Source organism: Theobroma cacao, chromosome 9, assembly GCF_053813885.1.
Source record: "Theobroma cacao isolate CCN51 chromosome 9, ASM5381388v1, whole genome shotgun sequence".
NCBI classification, from domain to species: Eukaryota; Viridiplantae; Streptophyta; class Magnoliopsida; order Malvales; family Malvaceae; genus Theobroma; species Theobroma cacao.
The window spans coordinates 43,859,638-43,883,381 of NC_142647.1; the positions used below are offsets into that span (position 1 = coordinate 43,859,638).

Genomic DNA, 23,744 nt, shown 5'->3' on the forward strand with positions numbered 1-23,744 from the left:
TTTAATAATGACAGCTAATCAATCATTAATAATAAATACTTATTTAACTTAAAATAAAAAAATATGAATATTTGATTGAATGTAATAAAAAAATAAAATTTTATTTAAATATTTTTAAATAGTTTATGAACATATTTGAATATTATGTCAATTATTTTTTATTTTATTTTTATTTTTTTCACCATACTTTTCGCTTGAAATTGCATTACCCATTCTAAGAAGCTCGTGAGAAATTGTAGAGAACATCATCCCAGATTCCATTCACACTTCCTTTTCTTTCTTTTGATAAAAAGCATAGCATATCCTTTCTTGGAAAGTAATAATCTCGAATTAGAATTTAAAAGGTCACGCCAAATTTGATTTTAGAATATGCTTCTTTTTTTTTAAATGTTATGAAAATATGTTTGTTTATTGAAAACAAAATATTATTTCTAAAAACAGGCAACAAATATCTTTTTATTTAGAACGAACAATAAAGATAATTATTAATATTTTCGAACATAAAAAAAAAACTGAAAAGAAAGTTGAAAATTCGACAACAATTATATTTATTTTTTGTGAATTTTCAAATTAAATTTAAATTATATGCTAGACTTATTTCTCAAAATTTCTGAAATTATTTTAAGTCAAACTAGTTGGATTTCAAATTTCAAATTGGATCTATGTTCACATAATTTAGGATTGAAAACATATACAAGAAATGGTTATTTAATTGGTTGGATCAAATTAGTGTTTTTGCTTAATTTGCCTTAACGCAAACTAGTATTATGTATTATATGTTCTTCTCAACAGTTAAGAGTAATCTTTTGACTAAGAAATTTAATTTTAAACATTTGACATAAAAATTTTAAGGTATAATATGATGAGGTGGTGGTGTTTGACGAGTTTATATATGATGCACTATTTGTGTATAATATTTATATATTAATAAAATATTGTCACCTTATTAATAAATAAATTTAAAAATTAAAAACTTTTAAATGGATTTATATTTAATGCACTATTATTACAGTAAAACTTTTATAAATTAATACTTTTGAGACTATGAAAATTTATTAATTAATCAAGATATTATTTAATCAATAAGTTAATAATTTATTAATTTATACATTAATTAATAAAAAACTAATTTATCAAGGTATTTTTTAATATTTTTCAAAAACATTGAACTTAATATATGTATTGTGCATTGTGATTATACGAATATTACCTAATTACTAATTACGAATTATCATTATTCAATGCATTTGTTTAATCAAAACAAGTTCATGAATATATTTAGTCTTATTAAATAGAAGTAATGAATTTATCCATTTTTACAATAAACTAAAGTTACATTCAATGTATACTTAATTAGAACATGTTTAGCCTAACTTTTTTTAGCTTAAAAGCTATTATGAAGTTTTTATGAAAAATAATAACTTTTAAAATTAAGTGAGAGTGTTTGGTAAACTGTTTAACAAAATAAATTATATAAGTTCTAATTTCGATTAAAATTACCATAAAGGGTATTTATGCTATTTTCAATCAACTATAAACTATAACAGAACACTTTAAACTTATATACGATTTCAGATATTAAAATCAAATAAAATAATAAAGAAACGGAACAATTCTCAAATTTGTATAATAACAATAGTATTAGACTTTTGTTGATATAAAGACCAAAATGCTTCAATTCCAAAAAAAAAAACTATATATTGGACTTTAAAATCTTTTTTTGAGAAAAAGAGAGAAAACCTTTAAATAGTATATAAATGCAGTTTTGAATTTTGAATTTTCTTTTCTTTTAATCTTTATAAAAACAAAAAAATTCTAAATTTTGTTATTCTGTTACTAAATCTTTTGTTTTTTTTTTTTTTTTTTTTTTGTAGTTTTTGTAAAAAGAGGTAGATGACAAGAAGATTGCGATTTGCATTGGAGAATAATGATTTGCAAAGGGAAGGAGGGGAAAGAGACATTAATTGAGAAAAGGGATATTTCTTAAAATATTGATGTGTTTTTAAAAGAAGAAAAGAGAAAATAAGAGAAAGATCTTCCTTTGAGCTTTTCTTTAAGCTCTTTTTTTTTTTTAATTTTGTTCTTTAAAAATAAGTTTTTTTAAAAAAAACTTCTCAAAAATCATGTTTGGTCTTACTTTTACTTTTAAGAAGTAAATAAGCTGAAAAGAAGTTAAGCCAAACAATCACTTAATATACTCATAAATGTTAAGTCAAACAAAAACATCTACAAAAAGAGCATACATTATCACAAATGATAAAGTTAAACATAATGGCTTTTAATCTAAAAAATATAAAAAATCAACAATGACAGATGAAATGCGTAAAATACTAGGTGAATACAACATAAAAAATCTAAATTGCACCCAAAAGCAATTGCAACAATGGGTATCAGAAAAATTTAATTTGCAAGTGAGCCAAGCAACAATATCAAATACGATCAATAGGTCATCAGAGTATTTATTGGCCAATATCAATTTTCTCCTGCAATATAAAAACACTACACCAAAGTTTCTTAATGCAAAAGTTAGAGATGTGGTCTAAAGAGACATCAATTTAAAAAAAAAAAACTAACATTAGAGTCATATGTTACAAAAGTCTCTTAATTAAGTTAAGAATATATATAATTTTGATGTATAAAGAGATTATTAATTTATATATCAAGTGGGACTTATATGTTTTTTTAAAATATATTATCTTATAAATTAAACGAATTATTAATTTACTACGTTGGTCCCAAATCAATACCAGTTTAAGAATATTATTTAATTGAGATTATTAATTTATTGAGTATTAATTTATCGAAATTTTACTATATATAAATTTTATACATTATTATTAAATTAGTTGTCACGTCATTAAAGGTTTATATTTAATGTAAGTGTATAATTTTTATATACGGTCAATGCATAATGAATGTCACATTATTAATAAATAAAAATAAAAACTTATAAGATCTTAAAATAAACATTTAAAGTTTTAACGATTAATAAGATAAAAAAATAAAATATTTTCAAAATCTCTTTTCCAAGCTTCTCTCCCCTTCTCTTGTTCTTCATGTGTAGGCATACAAACCAAAATCCTCTTCAGACTTCTCTCTAGTTCTCTAGTTCTTCATCTGTAGGCAGTTAAACCAAAATCTTGCTTTTGATTTTCTTCTTCATCGATTGTCTCCCCTCGATTTTGTCACTTCTACATAAAAGGAAATGGAGCAATGGATTTGATTTGCTCATTTTCTATTTTTTTTCTTCACCATTGGAATTGCAAAGTCTTTTATAATTAATTATATTTAATGTACTGTCACCTCATTTAGGGATTTAAACTTAAATACTAAAAAGTCTATTGATTTATTAATATAGAGAAAGTATTTAGAGGGAGTAAGAAGATCTTTTTCAAATATGTATTTATAAATGAATTTATAAGCTAATAACCCTTATTTAGTTAGAATTTATAAGATGAAGATAATATTAAGGAATTAGATAGATGTATTAAATTTTAATCTTAATCCAATCTAATCTACATCCAGATCTAAATATACATAATACAAATTGATATTCACAAAAATATTCATAACATATAATAATTAATTAAATAAAAAATTTCCCTATAACCCAAAGTTGTTTGATTATTCTCCTACTTTTTATTCGTCTTTAACTTCATTATCTTCTTTTCCCCTCCTCTTCTTCTATTAAAATTAAATTTGGCAAAATTATTCAATTTTAAGAGATTTTAACATAATTTTTACTTGTTGACTTTTATAATATAATTTTTAAGTGATTTTTACTTTTGATTTAGGGTTATAATGTGATAACCAACTGTTATTTTTTCAAATAAATAAATTAGAATTTTACTTTTAGTTTGATTAAAAGGTAATTAACTAGCATCAACTTAATATCAAATTAAAATTCTAACAGAAATTGTGATAAAAAATTTTCAACACTTATATCGCCCAAAGATAATTTAATGAAGGATTTTTTATCACAATTGGTGATTAAATCGACCAGCTACCCATCCCATTTGGTTCCAATGTTAACCAAAAAGAGAATTACTTCCTTGTTGAGCTACAAGGTGTTTTGGTTCAATAGCACTTTTGTTTCCTCTCTCAAAGAAAAAAAAATCTTAATACCAAATTCTTCACTCTTTCTCTCTCTTAAGGTTTCAACAACATACTCTCTTAGGGATGTAGTAGATTTTTAGTTTAAATACCTATTAAAGAACAAGAAGAAGAAGAAGGTGAAAGAGGTTATGGGGGAAAAGTGAAAATATTTTAATTTTTAATTCCTATGGAAGAAGAAAGGGAGAAGAAAATGGCGTTAGAGAGAGGAAAAATGAAAATAATAAAAGAATGTTGTGAGGGAGTTGGAAAGGAAAAAAAAGAATTTTTATTTTTTTAATTAATTATTAAAATCTTTTAAATAGTTAAATATAAATCTTTGAAATTTTTTAATTTTGCCTCGTTAATGAGATGACAAAATTTGATGAATTGATATTTTAGGCCCCATTTAGTAACATAGGTGTTTGCTATTTTTTTGTTTTTATTTGCAAAAAACACTAACAAAAAAACATATTTGGTAACTCTGTTTTTGTTTTTTCTCTTTTGAAAACGTTTTTGATATTAGTGGAAAAAACACAAACATAAAAAAGGTGTTTTTCATTTTTTGCTTTTGTTTTCATAACAAAAAAATATGCTGAACCACCCCAATTAGACCAACACCAAACCACCTCTCTCCCATTTTTTTTCTTTGTTTCTCTCTCTTCTAACACCACACCCTAAATCATTTTTTTTTTCTAATTTGTTTGCGTTTCCACCTCAAGCGAGTTTCTTCGGATCTTATTCACCTTATATAAGTTTCTTTTTCTTTTTCTTTTCCTCTTTTTTTCTTTTTGACTTTATTTTATCTTTTGGATTTAATTTATTGTTTCTGAAGACTTTGGGTGTCTCAATAGAACAATGCTTCTTCCTTTTTTAGGTCATTTTCTCTGTGAATTATGATGGTTATGTTTACGTTTCCCTATTAGGTCTAAGCATTTAAAACAAAGACGAAATTGGAAATTTTGCATGGTAAAAGTATTAGTTATAGAGGAACCTTGATAAAAATGTTTTTGAGACTCGAGAAAAATGTTGGTGGTAGTAGTTCACAAAATCCCGTTGACATTGATATATCTCGTGGTTGACTTCGCCAAATGGCCTGTGTGAGAAGTGAAATTGCAAACTAGATTTAGAGCATGTTTGGCTTGGCTATTTTTTAATTTAAAAGCTATTATAAAGTTCTTGTAAAAAGTAATAGCTTTTAAAATTTAATTAAAGTTGTTTGGTAAATTTATTTTTTATAAGCTCTTTTTTATAGATAAATTGTTTGGCAAAACAATTTATATAAACTCTAATTTTAGTTAAAATTACTATAAAGGGTATTTAATAAATAATTTTTTATTAATCACGAATTTCTTTGTTCAAAATAAAAAAATAATTTTATTTTTTATCTATTTAAAATAAATGTTTGAAAATATTAAAAGGATTTTTATATAACATAAAGTTTATAATTAATAATAAATCATAAAAAAAGTTTCACAAATAATTTATAAGTAACACATAATTCATAAATAAATTTTTATTGAATAATAATAAATAAATAAAATCAAAAGAAAAAAATTGAATCAAATAAAAAAAATGATAGATGAAAGAAAGCAGTAAGTCGATTACTGGAACGCTTAACCTTAACAATGGAGTAGAACCCAAAAAAGAAGAAGAGAAGTCTAAGGTGGTAATAATAATTCAGGAAAATCACGTTTAGCTATTGATGTACTTATTAACAAAGTTGACCTCCATGAACAATATTATCTCAACAACCATAATCAACAAATATTATCTCAATTTTCATCTAATTTATCTCAACAACTATTGACCTATTTAATTAATTATTAAATATTATATATACCATAAAGAAGTTAAGAATAAATAAACATCACATAATTGTCATATCAAACAATAATTGAGAAATATCAACTAATAAAGAGAGTTTTCAAAGTAAAAAAAAATGATAAAAAATAAAATGAAAAACAAAATAGAAAGAAAAAATAATAATACTGAATGCAGTTTTGAATTTTGGATATTCTTTTTTCTTAATTTTTGTAAGAACAAAAAAAACCCTAGAATGATGATTTACAAAAAGGGAGAAAGGAGAGGAAGATCAATAGGGAGAGAGGGAGGGAGTATTTTTTGAGAGGGAGGATCTTTTTGAGAAAAAATAGCTCTCCTAATAAGCTGACGTGGTTTTCTTTTAAAAAAAAAAAAAAAAGAAGAGAAAGCTCCTAATTGGAGCTTTTTTTAAAGCTTTTTTTCTAGATTTTATTCTTTAAAAAAAGTTAATTTTTTTAAGAGTTTTTTACGAAATTCTGTTTGGCTCAGCTTTTACTTTTAAGTAGTAGATAAGCTAAAAATAAGCCAGGGCAAATGGGCACTTAGACAAGTGTCCATGGTAGATGATTGATTTAAATGTTAATTTGAAAGTTATTGTTCTAATTGTCACTTTTTCCTTTGAATTTTATGTCTTCAGTTGTATTTTTACCTCTTGGTGCAAGTTTTGAACTTGATAAAACAATTACATAAATAATATTTGGTATATTGGATGATTTATATGACTTAATTGTTTTTTATTTTATTATATATTTTTTAATTTAGTATATAACAAAGACAAATAGATGATATTACTGGTCATATTTTCATGTTTTTATTTTCAAAAGTTTCTTATAACAAGAATATTACCAAATGTGTTTTATTTATGCTTTTTTAAGAAAAAAACGAAAACAGTATTTCTGTTTTAATGTTAAGGTGTTGTAAAGACACCTAAATGTTGTAAAAACCCCACTACAGTGAATCACCAATCTGGTTACTCTTTAAAAAGAATCTAGAAAAATAAGTACTTCTGTTTAAGAAAATATTATTTATAAACTCTCCACTTGAATGTCTCATAACTAAGCTTAAGGGTCCTATTTATATTATTATAGACTCACATCCTAATAAAACTCTACTTCTAGTTGCTTAACACAATTAAAATAGTTAATACGAGACTTAAATAAAATAGATATTCTATTCCTAAATACAATATGACTAGTCTAATTAATAATTTTTAAAAGTATTAAAATCTTAATAAAAATAAGAAAAAAATTTAAATCTAAATAGAATAAAAAAATAAATCCTAAATCAACTAAAATTAGAAAAACTAAATAGAATCTTAAACACTCCTGCATCATGTTTTTATTAAAAAAAATTAGATTACCAAACATCAGCTTAATTTTGCATCAAATATAAATCCTCACTACCCGTGAATAATTTTTATACATTATCAAATCATCCGAATATGTTGTACTTGTTCTTTTATTTTCTTCCCACATTTCTGTCTCTCCTTTTCTTCCTCGTCCTTGTTCTCTTTTCTCTATTCTTTGTCGTCTTTCTTGTGTTGTCCTGCTGGTACAAGAAATGGTGGTCGGATAAAACTTTTCATGGTCTGTTCATGTGTTTTCAGGATCTCGCATTTCCGTAGTGCCAATGGCCTTGAAATTGTTTCAATGTCTGGGTATATTTGAAAGCTCAGCCCGCGTCGTGTTGGCATTTTAATAGCAATGAAATTCATTTGATCTTTCAAAAAAAAAAAAAAATCTGTTTGATTACTGGGTTTGAACAGGGAGTCTCAACTTGTTTCTGCCAAGAGCATCCACAACCATTGAGTGGTAGTTTTTTGTAATGTCCCTCTGAAAGCAATACAACTCCAGCTTTTTCATAAAACAAAAAATTAAATTTTTGGCTTTTATATTCCAAACCAGTTTCTTGTTAAGAATCCATGGTGCCTTCTCTTCTTTATGGCATTTTCCCTTTTATTATCAAGGCTTTGTTGCTTTAGATTATGGGAGCAAGAACCATCTGTAATTGTTGAGACTCAGGGCTTTGAAAAATTGTTAGAGGACTAACGATTGTCTTTTATCTATATTGGGAAGAAAATAAAAGATTTTGATTTTTTATTTATTAAATACTAAAACTTTAAAATATTTATTAATAACTCTCTAAAAATATTTAATTTTACTTCATTAATGAAATGTTACATTTCAACGACTTACCATGCATAAAAACAATACACTGTTAGTACATCAAATATAATTTTAAAATATATAGTTTCAAATTATTTTGAAAAGCTGTAATGCACTTCTTCTAAGAATGAAATTTTATTTGTGTAATAGCAATTCAAATGATAGTAATTTAATTAAAAGTTTTATTTTTTTGTGAGGTTAAATTGTGAGTGGTCCTAGTCTCAATTATAAAAAAAAAAAGAATTGAACAAGGAGACAAATGCTACAAATCACTGCTATATTCTCACGCCATGCAAAGGAGACATTGCGAAAATCATTAAATGCCTCCGAAAACTTGAATCTTTCCCTTCAACCCCTGCCTTTACTCTTTTTAACTCCTTTACCCAGAAAAAACAAAACAAAAGAGCCATCTTCCAGTCATCAGTTAAGGGTGTTAAATGCTTTGAAAAAGAGAGACGGGGAACCCATACCAACACCTTTTCCAAGTTTGAAACTTAATGGGAGAAAAGGAGAGAGTGACCATTACTCTAAACAATTATTTAATACTAATAATGATACAATAAAAGGATATCTGATACTAATAGCTAGCCAGCTACCAAATTCACAAGAATACAAAGTTAGAATCAAGACACCACCCTCCCACTCCTAGTTATAGTACTTTTTCTTCTTCTCTTCATCTTACAGAAACCATTTTCTAGAAAAATGCAGTCCATGCTAAACCTTCATACAACTTATGGTCTTCCTCTCTGTGTTTCTGGCATCACCAAACATTTTATCCTCTCTGAAGAGTACAAAACTACTTTTACATCTCTCTCTCTCTCTCTCTGTCTCTTACCTGTATAAGTATGCGTTAATCTCTTTTCTAGATGCCATAATAAACAATTTTTCTTCTTTTTTTTTTTTTTTCCTTCCCTTGCTTGTTTTGATGAGTAGGATGGCAGATCATGACCGCAGGAGGGAGGCCATGAAGAAGAAAAGATCAAGAGCCAGTGAGAGTCTGCATGCAGATCGAGAAATGGGTATTCAAGAAAACTTTGAAACTGTGGTTGAACAGATCATGGAAGGTGAAGTTGATGGAGATGGAGCTATTGTTTTGCAGCATCTGTCCTGCAGTTGCCTGGCTTGTACAGCAAAAGCTGCCTAGTTTAGGCAAGTTTAAACTAGTATTTCTAGGCATGATGTGGCTCAGAACTTTGGTTTTTAACGAATATATGTATATGGTTTTGTGTTAGATTTGGACTCCTTTTGGCTCTTGTGGTTGTTTTCTTTCTGGATCTTAAATTACTATTAATTACTGATTTCACCCAAAAAGCAAATTTAATTTTTGTTCTTGTTGTTTTATCGTTTTGGATCTAACCAACTAGACATGTACAAATTGCATCTAGTTACCAATTGTTAGGTTTTTCCAAATAAAAATAATTAGTGAAACCAAGGCACGCTTACCAAAAAGGAAACGCTGATGCTATGGTTTCGATCAAATAAATAAATTTGAGGTTCATCTTTTCAAAGCAGAGCCCACTGCCCTCGAACGAATTGATTGCTTTAAAAGCCTGGTACCAACCCAAGGGTTGAAAAGGAACAATCGTAGATCAGGGGTACGACCAAGTAATGCACAAGAATCCCCTTCCCATGGGCCGATCCATCCATGTAAGAAAAGCCCTCAAACTTGAAATTTAGTTTGTAAATGGTAGTACTACTTATTTACTTTTGTACTGACGTCTCTCATTAAAAGTTTTTATTGAAAAATCAGAATTATTTTTTATTAAATTTTTTCTCGAATTCTGCATCTAACATGTAACAAGTTAGCATAAATTTTCCCACCGCAAGTAGTAACATAACAGAATACAGCTTTCTTCCCATCCATTTCCTCCTAAAAACCAAATCAAGAGAACACATCTCGAGACACAATGCACCTTGGATTCAGGCCGAGAAATGCCAGTAGACGATAAATCAAGAATACACGGGGACAGCAAACCTTGGGCTCATACTAGATAGATAATCTGATAATGGAAGCGATTGAACAGAATGAAGTAGCTAGGACTAAATAGAAAAGCAGGTCTGCAATAAAAATCAAAATAATGCAATGACTGACAATAATTCCGCAGCAGAATGAAAAACATAAACAAAAATTTTGAGCTACCTTGGGAAACCAAGGCACTCCCCACGCTATAGCTGCCACCGTCTGTCCAGCACCCAATTCTGAGAACAGCCACGGACAAACAAAGACACTCCCCTATAGCAGAGACAAACCGTATCATAACTAAGAATAACAAAGACTCTTAAACTATTAATAAGGTAAAGTACATCAGCTGCGGAAACAGCAAGAGGATTAACCAGCACAGTTCACTTTCCACCCTTCTTAGCTGCAGACTTGGTGACCTTGGCACCTGTTGGATCCTTCTTCTCAACATTCTTAATAACACCAACAGCCACAGTCTGCCGCATGTCCCTCACAGCAAAACGTCCCAATGGTGGGTACTCAGAGAATGTCTCCACAACCATGGGCTTGGTGGGAACCATCTTCACCATACCAGCATCACCATTCTTCAAAAACTTGGGTTCCTTCTCAAGCTCCTTACCAGATCGCCTGTCAATCTTGGTCAACAACTCAGCGAACTTGACAGCAATGTGGGAGGTGTGACAGTCAAGGACTGGGGCATATCCATTTCCAATTTGGCCAGGGTGGTTCATGATGATGACCTGAGAAGTGAAGCTGGCAGCCTCCTTGGCAGGATCATCCTTGGAGTTAGAAGCAACAAAACCACGCTTAAGATCCTTAACAGCAACATTCTTCACATTGAAGCCAACATTGTCACCGGGAAGAGCCTCTTGAAGAGCTTCATGGTGCATCTCAACAGACTTAACTTCAGTGGTCAGGCCAGACGGGCCAAAGGTCACAACCATACCAGGCTTCAAGATACCAGTCTCAACACGACCAACTGGGACAGTTCCAATACCACCAATCTTGTACACGTCCTGAAGTGGGAGACGGAGGGGCTTGTCGGAGGGCCTCTTGGGCTCATTGATCTGATCAAGAGCCTCAAGAAGAGTAGGGCCCTTGTACCAGTCAAGGTTTGTAGACCTTTCAATCATGTTGTCACCCTCGAAACCGGAAATAGGAACAAATGGAATTTTATCGGGGTTGTAACCCACCTTCTTCAAGTAAGAAGAGACTTCCTTCACAATTTCATCATACCTAGCCTTGGAGTACTTAGGGGTAGTGGCATCCATCTACACATTAAATAAGCAAAAATAAGTTTAATGTGTAATTAAAGCAATCAAATGGTAACAATAGGCTTGCTATAAATCCAACCTTGTTGCAGCAGCAAATCATTTGCTTGACACCAAGGGTAAAGGCAAGCAAAGCGTGCTCACGAGTCTGACCGTCCTTGGAAATACCAGCCTCGAAACCACCAGTGGTGGAATCAATAATCAAAACAGCACAGTCAGCCTGTGAGGTACCAGTGATCATGTTCTTGATAAAGTCACGATGTCCAGGAGCATCGATCACAGTGCAGTAGTACCTGGTGGTCTCAAACTTCCACAAGGCGATATCGATGGTAATACCACGCTCACGCTCGGCCTTGAGCTTGTCAAGCACCCAAGCATACTTGAACGACCTCTTGTTCATCTCAGCAGCTTCCTTCTCGAACCTCTCAATCACACGCTTGTCGATACCACCGAGCTTGTAGATCAAGTGACCGGTGGTGGTCGACTTACCAGAGTCGACGTGGCCAATGACCACGATGTTAATGTGAACCTTTTCCTTACCCATCCTGATTCACTGCAGGAAATAACAATGGCAGACAAAGAGAAAAACCACAATATATCAAATCATAGAAAAATAATAGTAGTACACATGGAATCTCACATGGATTCTAAGCCGCTATCGGAGTCGAACCGATGACTATCGCAATTAGATTGCGATGCTCTGACCTCTGAGCTAAGCGGATTCAGACTAATAAATCACACATATAACAACACATGGGCTCAACTAAGGCTTCGTGGATTGGGCTGAAAAATCATTAAAAGCCCGTGACCAGAGAAGCTGTTTACCCAAGTCTAATAATAGTATCGCCTTATAAATCCACGAAATATTTTTAGATAATTTCCACTCATCTTTTCTGAGATTCGAGACAAAGAACAAAGATCTACTTGCAGTTAATTTGAAAAGCAAAAAACCACACGTATCCCAAAAACGTATTCAAAAATCGAAACATAATTCACAATTTCAACACAAAATCGTTCCATAGCTAAAACAAAGCCTTGAATTCATGATATTCGATCAACTAATAAGAAAAAAGGAACTAAAGAAGAGAAGAAACTAAGCTTAGACCTCTCACCTTGATATGGAGCTCGCAAAAAACCCTAGGCGCCGAAAGAACAAAGAAAATTAAAGAGCGGAAAAATGGATAGTTTCTGGGCGCAGTGTAGGGTTTTGCTTTGATATTTATAGAGAGGAAAGCAGCAGAGCTAGGGTTACACAAGGAGACGATTTCTGGTGGTTTACGAAATTGCCCTTATTCCTTTGTTTAATTGACTATAGTCAAAGCCGGTGTTTGCGTGGGAAACATACTGTGTATTTTGTACCGAAAGTATCGTTAAAAGGTCGGCGGTTTTCGTTTTCTCACTAATAACGCCAGTGATTGGATACGCTTACATGGATCCCAGCATCGGCGTAGTTGTTAATCCCATTACCGCCTTCCTTATACGGATGTGATTATGAATTTCCTGGAATCAGTTCACAACATTCCTGCAAAATGTAAAATTACAAGTAACAAATTGATATTCTGCGTCCGGAATCTCAGTTTTTTTCTAATTTTTAGTTAAATTTTATTTTTTTTTAATTTTTTACTATAATTTCCAAAAGTTCTTAATCATGTTAATGACATATATTATAACATTTTTAAAGCCTAAATTAAAGGTAATCGTATTTAAAACAAAAATACAATTAAGATGACGTGCATGGCTATCAAATTTCCACCTTCTTCGTTGATATGATTTGATTCCACGCACCAAGATTTCAAGTTTAATAAAACAAAACTAAAAAATTTAATATTTAGAAAAATAAAATTATAAAATTTTTTAAAAAATTAAAAAAAAAATTATAAATTTTTGAAAATTTGAGAGACGAGCCCTAATAGCCCCCCTCCCTCCGCCTTTATTCCATGTAAATGCCGTGGATAATCGTACTTGTATCCAAAACTTCAATTATTTGTACCATGTGAGATGTTGGATACGGTACGAAGGGAAAAGGATTTCCATTTTGTTGTTAAAAGAGATGGTGCAAACTCTGAATATTTCATCAATTTAAACTATAAACAATCAATTTAAAATCTTCTAAGTTTTTATTTTTACTTTTAACCATGTCTAATAGTATATAATTTTTATATTATCCGTACAGCAAATATAATTTTTATTTATTATTAGATGTGATGCATGTGAACATTTATTTTTAAATAATATCTATATAAAAAGATGGAGATAAACTATCTTCATTTTTTAATTTGTAGGCATAATTTCATTTAAGTCTATTAATATTAAATATAGATAATTTGTTCTAAAAATATAAACATCGTTCTTTGAAAATATGAAAGAATTAAAATAGTTTTTTTATTAATTTTTAAAAATTCTTATTATATAAATGTTTTAAAAAAATTCAATGAGCAAGGAATCAGTGTTTTTTGATTTTTTTAAAAAATTATATAATAGTAATTTTTAAAATTAATAAAAAGTAAAATTAATTTTTAATATTATCAAATTAACAAAAATATTAACGATTTATTAACAGATGAACCTATATGTCTAGTAAAAGATATTTTTTTAAGTACAATATCTATTTCGAAAATAAATGAACGTATTTAGAATTTTGATTAAAATTGAAGAGTGAAGCTATTTTATTCAAAATATAAATATTTTTAAAGTGTAAAATTCAAATAATAGTTCAATTGTGGATTTGTTTGGACGGTTAGATTCGACTATCTCGGACCAAAGGAAAAAAGGCATTTGGGCTGACTAGCTGAGGCCCATGAATATTGTGCAGCGTGGAGCAGAATTGGAGAAGAAATATTTCAGTCTTCACCATCACCACTTAACAGTTGTGTTTTACTCCAGTTTTTGTGTCTTTCTCTAGTTGTCGCAGCTCCAACACGTTTTAAGGTTAGATTCTCTCTCTGTCTCTCTTCTCATATTCATTCTCTCTGATTAAATAAAATATATATACAGATTTCCCACCTGCTAAAAGAAAAAAATTTGTTACTTCGATATTAATCTAGCAATCAAGCCAGCTGCAATTTCTTTCAATAAATAATAATATGATTTCTCTTCATAGAGATTGCTTGAGGAATTTCTACCATAAAACAAAGATTTTTATTTCTACGAACCCTTTTCACAATTTCCCTTATTACTCTGTTTTTTCTTCTTATCTGAATCCCTTTATCAAAGACTTTAAGCCTAAAGAAAGCCTTTTAGGCTTTACCCAAATTGACCCATTGTCCGTTATATCTCCCACTGCAAATTTACACCCATTTTGTTATAATTCTTTCACTTGTTTTTACTCAACTAGAGCCCCATCTAGATCATTTAGAAGAAGAATTAATAAGAGATTAAAAGCTAGTAGCAAACCTGTTCTTGATCAACCAAAATTTGAGAAGGCGGTTTCCCAGCTCCTGCCTAGGTTCACTGCTGAAGACCTATGTAATGTGATAACTCTAGAAGAAGATCCTTTAGTATGTTGGGAGTTATTTAATTGGGCGGTGCAGCAGCCTAGGTTTAGGCATGATGTTTCCACTTATCATATTACCATAAAGAAGATTGGTGTAGCGAAAATGTATGAAGAAATGGATGTTGTTGTTAACCAGGTGCTTGCCCTTCGTACATTTGGTTCTGAGCCTCTTTATAATACCATCATATACTTTTTTACGGAAGCCAGGAAGTTGACTAGAGCTGTGAATATTTTTAAGCATATGAGGAACAATAGAAAGTTGGATTGCAGGCCGTCTATTAGAACATATAACATTCTTTTCACAGCAATGTTGAGTAGGGGAAGAGATTCCTATATAAATCATATGTACATGGAGACTATTAGGTGTCTGTTCAGGCAAATGGTCAATGATGGGATTGAGCCTGATGTTTTCTCATTGAATTCTATGATAAAGGGATATGTGCTTTCACTTCATGTTAATGATGCTCTACGAGTGTTTCACCAGATGGGTGTGGTCTATAAGTGTCTGCCTAATTCTTATTCCTATGATTTTCTGATTTACGGGTTATGTGCACAAGGTAGAACCAATAATGCTAGGGAATTGTGCAACGAAATGAAGAAAAATGGGTTTGTTCCTAGCAGTAAATCGTACAACTCCCTTGTGAATGCTTTGGCACTTTCTGGAGAGGTTGAGGAAGCACTACATTACCTAAGAGAGATGATTGAGAAGAGAAAGTCTGCTGATTTCATAACATACAGAACAATCTTGGATGAGATCTGCAGAAGAGGAAGGGCTGAGGAGGCCACGGGATTGTTAAAAGAGTTGCAAGATAAAGATCTTGTTGATGGGCATACTTATAGGAAACTTCTATATGCAATGGAGGATGATTTTGGAAATTGAAATGCAGAAGCCAGATTAGGTATAGCACACAGAATTGGTAATTTTTATGCATGATATTTTCTGTTTTAAATGCATAAATCGTTATTTATTTGGTATTTATTTCAAAGCCAACCACTAGAAATATGCACTTTTGGCCTAAGCGCAAATCTAGGAGCTCTTACCTGTGAGTAATTGGCAGCTTTTCCTGAGGTTGCACTTATTTTCAGGTCATATGTATGATATAGATGATATATTGACAGTGAAAACTCAAAAGCATGCTTTTAATGATTTTTATACTTCTATTGTTTAAACTTGTTTATTCAATTTAGATTTGCACTCACCTTTCAAAAAAAAAAAATTTAGATTTGCAGTCTCATGAAATATGATGATGTTAAGGTTAAGCTAGATGAAAAGTACATCTATGAAATATCCATGGAAGAGCTCACTCTATCATGGAGTTCCTACTTTATAGTATTATTATTGGTTTTTGCTATCTTCCAGGATATTTGATTGGCTGAAAAATGTTTATTTGATGAAACAACTTATAATTTATGTAGTCTAAGAGAGTTTCGGAATTTGTGCTTCTTTGGTGTTTGCAGTAATGTTGGCGTAAACAATCACTTTCCATGCAGTTTGACATTCAAATCATGTTTGAATTATGGAGAAAACCTTCCAATGAGTTGGAGGTTGCTACTGCCACTTGATATTTTTTTGTGAAGGTACAACTTGGTACTTGATCAACATACAAGTTTTACTTGTGTACCATTTTTATTTCAAATTATTTAGATTTATAGATGTAAAATCTTGGCTGTGCCAGCAGTTAATAAGATAATAAGAGTCAAAGGAATGACTTTATTTAGAACTTCTTATGTGTCTTGTCATTATTTAGGGAATGATGGTGAAAATGGTATTCACATATATGAAGTTTTTACATAGTTATGGTCCCATAGAAGTGGATTATCTAATGGGGGACCTACATATATGATCCTACATTTTTGGATTTTGTGAGCATATTCTTAGATGGTTGAGTCCTACCTTGTGCACTATGTTAGGAGCAATTATTGTTTCATATTTGCGAATTAGAAACTCTTTGATTGGGCTCTTGAATTGGTTTTCCATTTTCCGTTTTTACATAAATGGCTTAATTGTTATATCACTATTTTCGGTTCTTGAAAATGCATCCTTACTCCTTAGTCTTCAATAATTTATGCATCATTGTAGCAAATATGAAGAAAGCTCTCTGACTAGCCTCCATCATATTCTATCATAACTTGTCTTACATCTTATTACATATGTTAACCACATTTTCTGCATTATGTAAAGAGCAATTGGATTTTGTGCAAGGGACTATTGTTTGGTATCAGAATGGTCATTGAATGTTGCTTAAGGTGTTGATACATCAAACAGCATTATTATTAGTATTATTTTATTGAAAGTGCATTCTCCTTGTTGTTCTTAAATGCCTTTCCTTTTCTCTAAGATAAAAAGAAAAAAAATTCTGCAGGGGGTTTTTATTAAACCATATTGGAGCACCATTGATTATTTTCTAGATTGTAACTGAACTAAACTCTTAGGTGAGAACTTGTGACTGGTAGCATCTGGAATCTATGAAGGTATCAAGCCATATAGTTATGCCTCATTTCAACAATGAGCTTTAGATAGATAATCTGTAGGCTAGGTTTCCTTGCTGTTAATATGTTTGATTTTGGCCTTTTTTAACATAATCTGGTTATTGAGACAACATCCGCAAAGTTACTTAGTGTATGGATTCATTAAAGCAGTTATTCTTGCTTGGTCTTGGCTAAAAATAAGTTTGTAATGTGCCAATCTTGCAAAGGAAGGAGTTCTTCTGCATCCAGGATTCCTGCGGGTTTTTCAGTAAGGATCACCTTCTACTGTTAGCGTCCTTTTTTGAATGTGCCACTGGAATGTCAGGAGATTCTGTGTTGGGCACTTGATGATGGAAGGAGAGTTGTTTTCAGTTAGGATTGATGTTGATGGTTCTCTGGAAAGGGTGAATGTTGTTCAAATTGTTGACTGATATTGTGTTGGTCTTGCGGATTTGTGATCGTTTTGTTTTGTCCCTAAGGTGTATGGCTTCAAGTAGGAAGATTCAGGATTTTTGTTGCTCTAATCAGATGTACAAGGAAGGTTCAGAGCGATGTGAGGAGCTGTTTTTGTCTTTTGAATAGGAGTATTGGGAGTGTATACTGTTACAGGTTAAGGGCATACCAACCAATATTCTTCTTGTTCGGCCTGGTTGCTCGCCATGGCCCTTGTAAAGGGGAAAACAAAATTCCCAGCTTTTTAATGATATTCTTCTTTTAATTTTCAAAAAAAAAAAAAGTTTGTAATGTGAAGGCTGGAAGGCACAATACTGGCTGGTATTGATTGAGTCAATGTCTAATTATTTTATAAAAAATTCTCCATTGATTATATTTTTGAATTGTTTCAAGAGAAAGATTGTTCCTTCAACAGCAAATTTGCCTTACTTTTGAATAGGAGAAAGATCTGTTATGCATAATGTTAGTTTGAAATTGCAAACGAAATCATCAAACCAGTACCATAATTCAAGCAGCATTATAGTCGGTGAGAATAGATTTCTTAGTCTGAACTTCTAGACTACAAAACTATCAGCATTTGAAACTCTATCAACATTCAAGAAGCAACAATATGGTTCTAACATGCCTAAACACCATCAAGAGCCACTCATTAATGGCAATTTGCAAGCATCAAAGTTGTTCTTCCTGATACAGAACCTGCTTCAATTACATTATCAATGGCGATTATGTGAGTATAATACCTTACATAAAGCATGCATCAAAGCCACTTCCTACTTTGTCAACGATCATGCGTATCTTTGGCACGATATAAAATCCAGTGAGAAGCAGAAACAGCTATAAGAAATTAACCATCAATTGATTTCAATCATTCTAAATTAACAAACATATTTCCTCAACAGTATGATGGAAAAGATTATCCAAAAATGATTACGCATTTTAACCGCGGAGCTAAGAATTGCCTCCAAACCAAAGCCTTCCAGGCTGCCATAAGAAACAACAACAACAAAAGTTGCTCCATTGCCTCAAATCAATCAACTATCCACTTCGTTTTTAATCTTCTTCTTCCTTGGCTCTGAAGAAGAATCATTTTCAATTCCCTCCCCAATCTCTCTACTCTTCCGTTTCTTCTTGTTCTCCCATTGCCCTTCTGCTTCATGTCTCATTTCACCCTCCTCAATTTTCACCCCATTTCTCTGAAAATTTTCAATTTTTCGGCCACTTTTCTCCCTCTTATGCTTCTTTTTCTCACTTGGTTCCTCGATTACCATTTTTTCCTCATCTTCCTCAGAGTTACAAACCTCATTCTTCTCCTTCTTCCTCTTGCTCTCTCCATCCTCAATTGCACTTTTGCCTTCACCATCCCCGACATTACCAACCTCACCCTTCTCTATCTTCTTCTTGTTCTTATGCTTCTTTCCCTCGCTATCCCCATACCCATGACTCGCCTCTTGACTCAGCTCCACAGCACCACGAGTCAAGTTGAACACACTCGGTTCTAGACTCGACTCGCCGGCACCTTCCACTGCGGCCTCAGACTTGGACTTCTTGTGCTTGCGATCCGATTTCGACTGTTTTCGGAGCTCCCTGTGCAACTGTTTGAGCTCGTTGAATGAAGCGGAGGCGCGTCGAAGGTATGCGCTGACCGCTTGCGACGCGCCGTTGTCTGTAGCGGCGAAGTTGGAGATGATTTTGGTTGCTTTGGAGACGGAAATCGGAGTTGAAGAGAGGATTTTGCCCGTTGCCGTCTTCATCAGGTTTAGGGGTCTAACGTTTACTTGGTTTTAGGGTTTTGGGTTCGCATGTGATATGTTATGGATAAAAAGGTAATTTAAGATATTTGTCCTATCTTTTTATGTGTTTGTTTCTCTTGTAGTTTGCTGCATTGTTGCGAAATATCAGTTTACTTGTACAAGTATGTTCCAAACCTTTTGTTGTGACAAAGTATGCATAGTGCTAAGAGCTAGCTTGCTTCCTTTGGCACCTAACCCCTTAAACCCCGTGTGTGTACGAGCAAGCAAAGTAAAGTTGTAATTGGAATCGTGTCTGACCTAGAGGGCTATCCTGGTCATAGACAATTAAGAACACCACACTTCAAGTTTTGATGCTGCAGTTTCTTTTTTTTTTTTTTGTCAACAGCCAATGCTGCATTTGAAATCCTTTAAAATTCCTTTATTCCCAAATATCTTCCATTATATTTTTCCTTCTCAATCTCTATGGATTGGCTGACATAGTTTCCTACTACAATGCTATGAAGGAAACAATTTAACTTTAAAAACGAAATTATGTCAAACAAACTTTTTTCCATGTGTTGAGTTTATGCAGCAGTAATTGATGATACCTGGGGTTGTGGTACTGGAAAGAAAGGTTTGATAAGTTGATACATGAACAAAATCTTTTTGTTTTTAGCTGAACAATTTTTTTCTAAGCAAACCAAAGCTATCTTATAATGCTCTATCCTGCTCACCAGCTCGCATCCACTTGTGCTTCAGAAATTATGTATCTGTTGATTATAATGCAATGTTCCAGATAAAAATAATATTCTACTCCCTTCAAATTTTCGTCATACTTTAGTACTTTCCATTCATTGGTATGCTTCATCATGGTGGTCTAATTGTGTGCTTTTACCAGATATATTTGGCTTGGAGATGGTGAGGACTATATATCACTTTTGCAATGGTGTACCCCTAGAGGGGGCAGGGAAGCAGGTCAGGTTGCTGGTGTTGTCGTTTAAGCCTGCTGAGATGTATGCAGCCACTGAAACAAAGGGGAAGTGATCCATCTCAATATATTTTGGTTGTCATTATGCATTACAGGAATGGGCGGCCTGTCATGCACCAGCTTTAAATTATAAAATTGTTGGAAGGCATAATCCTGCTTTTGGAATGATTCTATCATCAGTTGTGTCTAAATTGCTAGCATTATCTTGGAGAAGTGATATGGTTTCAAATTTGAACCAGACATGCCCTTATATGGCAGCCATGCATACATGAAAAATGATGCTTCATGTGCTTGTACTTAAGGCTTTGTTTACTTGCTATCTTTATTAATTGCAAATATAAAAAATTTGTGTTTGAAACTTTGAATGCAAAAAAAAAAAAAAAATGAAGAATTGAAATTAAGAATGAGTGAAATAAATTGGACAAACCTAACTGTTTTTTTTTTTTTGAAGGTGCAAATTTTAAAGTTATGTATATAAAAAAAAGAAATAACATAGTAATAGTTCCAAAAACCATATTTTCAATAACATAAAATAATACTTGAATAAAACAAAAAAAACTTATTAAATAAATAATAAAAAAAATTGCATTTAATTATTTATTTAATAAACAAATTACATGTTCTATTTTTAAAAATAATGTTCCAACAATTTCAATAATCAATGGAGGGTTATTTTAGAAATTTCAAGGAAATAGAAAAAGAATATGCCATGCCAGCAATGTGCACATCCAACGTGGTAACTTTAATCCATAACCGTTGGATGGAGGACCCTTGAAATCCAACGGCGAGGAGAGAAACCCTAAACTCAAAACAAGAACTATGTCGGCTAAAACTCGCTTTAAAGCCACAGCTCTTCCTCCAGTCTGCGTTCCTCAACCTCTCTTTCGATCAATCTCCAAGGCGGCTCTTCCTTGTTTCTTCATTTCTTTCGACAAGGTTCAAACCTTTTTCCTTCTTCATTACTTCATCAATATTATTCCTTTTGTAAATTCTGGTTTCTTTTTTCTTTGTTTTTAGAATGAGTTGTGTAGATCTGGTAGTTTCTGAAACCAATGCTATGCTCAAATCTTTTCAATTCAGACATCTCAGTCTTACTTAATTTTATTTTGGGTTACTGTTTTTTTCAGTTATTGTTATGTTATTCTTGTGGAAATTGGAATATTGGGAAATGTCTTTTACTTATGTTTTAGTAACCCTTTGCTTTGCCTTTCTTAGATTTGTTTCCCAGTGAATCAGAATGGGTAAGGAAAAGGTTCACATTAGCATCGTGGTCATCGGCCACGTCGATTCTGGTAAGTCGACCACCACCGGTCACTTGATCTACAAGCTCGGTGGTATCGACAAGCGTGTGATCGAGAGGTTCGAGAAGGAAGCTGCTGAGATGAACAAGAGGTCGTTCAAGTATGCTTGGGTGCTTGACAAGCTCAAGGCCGAGCGTGAGCGTGGTATTACCATCGATATCGCCTTGTGGAAGTTCGAGACCACCAAGTACTACTGCACAGTGATCGATGCTCCTGGACATCGTGACTTTATCAAGAACATGATCACTGGTACCTCACAGGCTGACTGTGCTGTCTTGATTATTGATTCCACCACTGGTGGTTTCGAGGCTGGTATTTCCAAGGACGGTCAGACTCGTGAGCACGCTTTGCTTGCCTTTACCCTTGGTGTCAAGCAAATGATTTGCTGCTGCAACAAGGTTGGATTTATAGCAAGCCTATTGTTACCATTTGATTGCTTTAATTACACATTAAATTTATTTTTGTTTATTTAATATGTGTAGATGGATGCCACTACCCCTAAGTACTCCAAGGCTCGGTATGATGAAATTGTGAAGGAAGTCTCTTCTTACTTGAAGAAGGTGGGTTACAACCCAGATAAAATTCCATTTGTTCCCATTTCCGGTTTCGAGGGTGACAACATGATTGAAAGGTCTACCAACCTTGACTGGTACAAGGGCCCTACTCTTCTTGAGGCTCTTGACCAGATCAATGAGCCCAAGAGGCCCTCCGACAAGCCCCTCCGTCTCCCACTTCAGGACGTGTACAAGATTGGTGGTATTGGAACTGTCCCAGTCGGTCGTGTTGAGACTGGTATCTTGAAGCCTGGTATGGTTGTGACCTTTGGTCCTTCTGGTCTTACCACTGAAGTTAAGTCTGTTGAGATGCACCACGAAGCTCTCCAGGAGGCTCTCCCTGGTGACAATGTAGGGTTCAATGTGAAGAATGTTGCTGTTAAGGATCTCAAGCGTGGTTTCGTTGCTTCTAACTCCAAGGATGATCCTGCCAAGGAGGCTGCCAGCTTCACCTCTCAGGTCATCATCATGAACCACCCCGGCCAGATTGGTAATGGTTATGCCCCAGTCCTCGACTGTCACACCTCCCACATTGCTGTCAAGTTTTCTGAGTTGCTGACCAAGATTGACCGGCGATCTGGCAAGGAGCTTGAGAAGGAACCCAAGTTCTTGAAGAATGGTGATGCCGGTATGGTGAAGATGGTTCCCACCAAGCCCATGGTTGTGGAGACATTCTCTGAGTACCCACCATTGGGACGTTTTGCTGTGAGGGACATGCGGCAGACTGTGGCTGTTGGTGTTATTAAGAATGTTGAGAAGAAGGATCCAACAGGTGCCAAGGTCACCAAGTCTGCAGCTAAGAAGGGTGGAAAGTGAACAACGCAACAGCTCTATTCTCTTGGCGTTTGGGCGCAAGGAGTGTTCTATCCTGGTTATAGTTTTAAGAAACTGGTTATTCTCAGTCTTTCAAAAGTTTTGCATGTCGTTATATGTATTTTCTTGCCTTTGAATTTGAGTAGCGATTTTCAGAATTGGGTACTTGATAGGCGGTGGCATTCTTAGCACTTTCGTTTTACCTGTTTTGTGGAGGATTAAAAATTGCGATGCTTTGGTTTGCCTAAGCATCTTTAGACGTTTTGTGTCAGTTTTTGCGGAACTATCATTAATATTTTGTTCTGTTTCTATGCCTATTTATGCCTGACGTTCTTGTTCTGTTTAGGGTTCTTTGAATTCTGGTTGATCTGTCATTTTGTACGCTGATTTGGTTCTTCTGTACGAATCTGATAAAATTTGCATTACATTAATTTTTCAAAATACTAGGGGAAAAAAAATGATAGAAAGCCATAATTCTTTCTCTCGGGCAGTCATTCTAATTGTAACGAATTTTTACTCGTGGAAAGTGTCTCTAGCGAACATATCAAACATCAATGGTTGACAATTCAGAAGCTGAAATAATCCTATACTTGATATTTATGTTTTGAAGCAAACAATCCAAGTAAAAAAC

At 32.7% G+C, this 23,744-nt stretch overlaps 4 protein-coding genes and 1 long non-coding RNA gene across 6 annotated transcripts; 3 read left to right on the forward strand and 2 right to left on the reverse strand.

The window, feature by feature from the left end:
* Window positions 1-10,046: 10,046 nt before the first annotated feature.
* On the reverse strand, window positions 10,047-12,583 carry LOC18590086 (elongation factor 1-alpha). Its single transcript, XM_018127438.2, has 3 exons — window positions 12,425-12,583; window positions 11,395-11,865; window positions 10,047-11,312 (listed from the first exon to the last, which is right to left on the reverse strand). The coding sequence occupies exons 2-3, from the start codon at window positions 11,854-11,856 to the stop codon at window positions 10,425-10,427; spliced, it is 1,350 nt and encodes a 449-aa protein (XP_017982927.2). The 5' UTR covers window positions 11,857-11,865; window positions 12,425-12,583; the 3' UTR covers window positions 10,047-10,424.
* A 1,553-nt stretch (window positions 12,584-14,136) lies between these two features.
* Window positions 14,137-20,746, forward strand: LOC108663453 (uncharacterized). The gene is made up of 2 exons (XR_001929473.2): window positions 14,137-14,240; window positions 20,356-20,746. It is a non-coding gene; the product is annotated as an uncharacterized LOC108663453 (long non-coding RNA).
* On the forward strand, window positions 14,195-18,100 carry LOC18590087 (pentatricopeptide repeat-containing protein At2g27800, mitochondrial-like). 2 transcript variants are annotated; one of them, XM_088810054.1, is made up of 2 exons: window positions 14,195-15,722; window positions 16,264-18,100. In XM_088810054.1, exon 1 carries the CDS (start codon window positions 14,396-14,398, stop codon window positions 15,683-15,685), a length of 1,290 nt encoding a protein of 429 aa, XP_088666180.1. In that variant the 5' UTR covers window positions 14,195-14,395; the 3' UTR covers window positions 15,686-15,722; window positions 16,264-18,100. The 2 variants fall into 2 exon arrangements, with proteins under 2 accessions (XP_088666180.1, XP_017982929.2); XM_018127440.2 differs by having other exon boundaries at window positions 14,197-15,704.
* On the reverse strand, window positions 18,245-19,533 carry LOC18590088 (uncharacterized). The gene has a single exon (XM_018127477.2). It carries the CDS (start codon window positions 19,476-19,478, stop codon window positions 18,759-18,761), a length of 720 nt encoding a protein of 239 aa, XP_017982966.2. The 5' UTR covers window positions 19,479-19,533; the 3' UTR covers window positions 18,245-18,758.
* Window positions 20,747-21,238: 492 nt separating the features above from the next.
* Window positions 21,239-23,372, forward strand: LOC18590089 (elongation factor 1-alpha-like). The gene is made up of 3 exons (XM_007015404.3): window positions 21,239-21,381; window positions 21,661-22,144; window positions 22,229-23,372. The coding sequence occupies exons 2-3, from the start codon at window positions 21,683-21,685 to the stop codon at window positions 23,114-23,116; spliced, it is 1,350 nt and encodes a 449-aa protein (XP_007015466.1). The 5' UTR covers window positions 21,239-21,381; window positions 21,661-21,682; the 3' UTR covers window positions 23,117-23,372.
* The last annotated feature ends 372 nt before the right edge of the window (window positions 23,373-23,744 follow it).

Coding starts and splice junctions, on each gene's coding strand:
- LOC18590086 (XM_018127438.2), bottom strand. CDS start 11,856: ATGGGTAAGGAAAAGGTTCACATTAACATCGTGGTCATTGGCCACGTC. Junction 11,313..11,394: donor TGATTTGCTGCTGCAACAAG/GTTGGATTTATA, acceptor TTTAATGTGTAG/ATGGATGCCACTACCCCTAA.
- LOC18590087 (XM_088810054.1), top strand. CDS start 14,396: ATGATTTCTCTTCATAGAGATTGCTTGAGGAATTTCTACCATAAAACA.
- LOC18590088 (XM_018127477.2), bottom strand. CDS start 19,478: ATGAAGACGGCAACGGGCAAAATCCTCTCTTCAACTCCGATTTCCGTC.
- LOC18590089 (XM_007015404.3), top strand. CDS start 21,683: ATGGGTAAGGAAAAGGTTCACATTAGCATCGTGGTCATCGGCCACGTC. Junction 22,145..22,228: donor TGATTTGCTGCTGCAACAAG/GTTGGATTTATA, acceptor TAATATGTGTAG/ATGGATGCCACTACCCCTAA.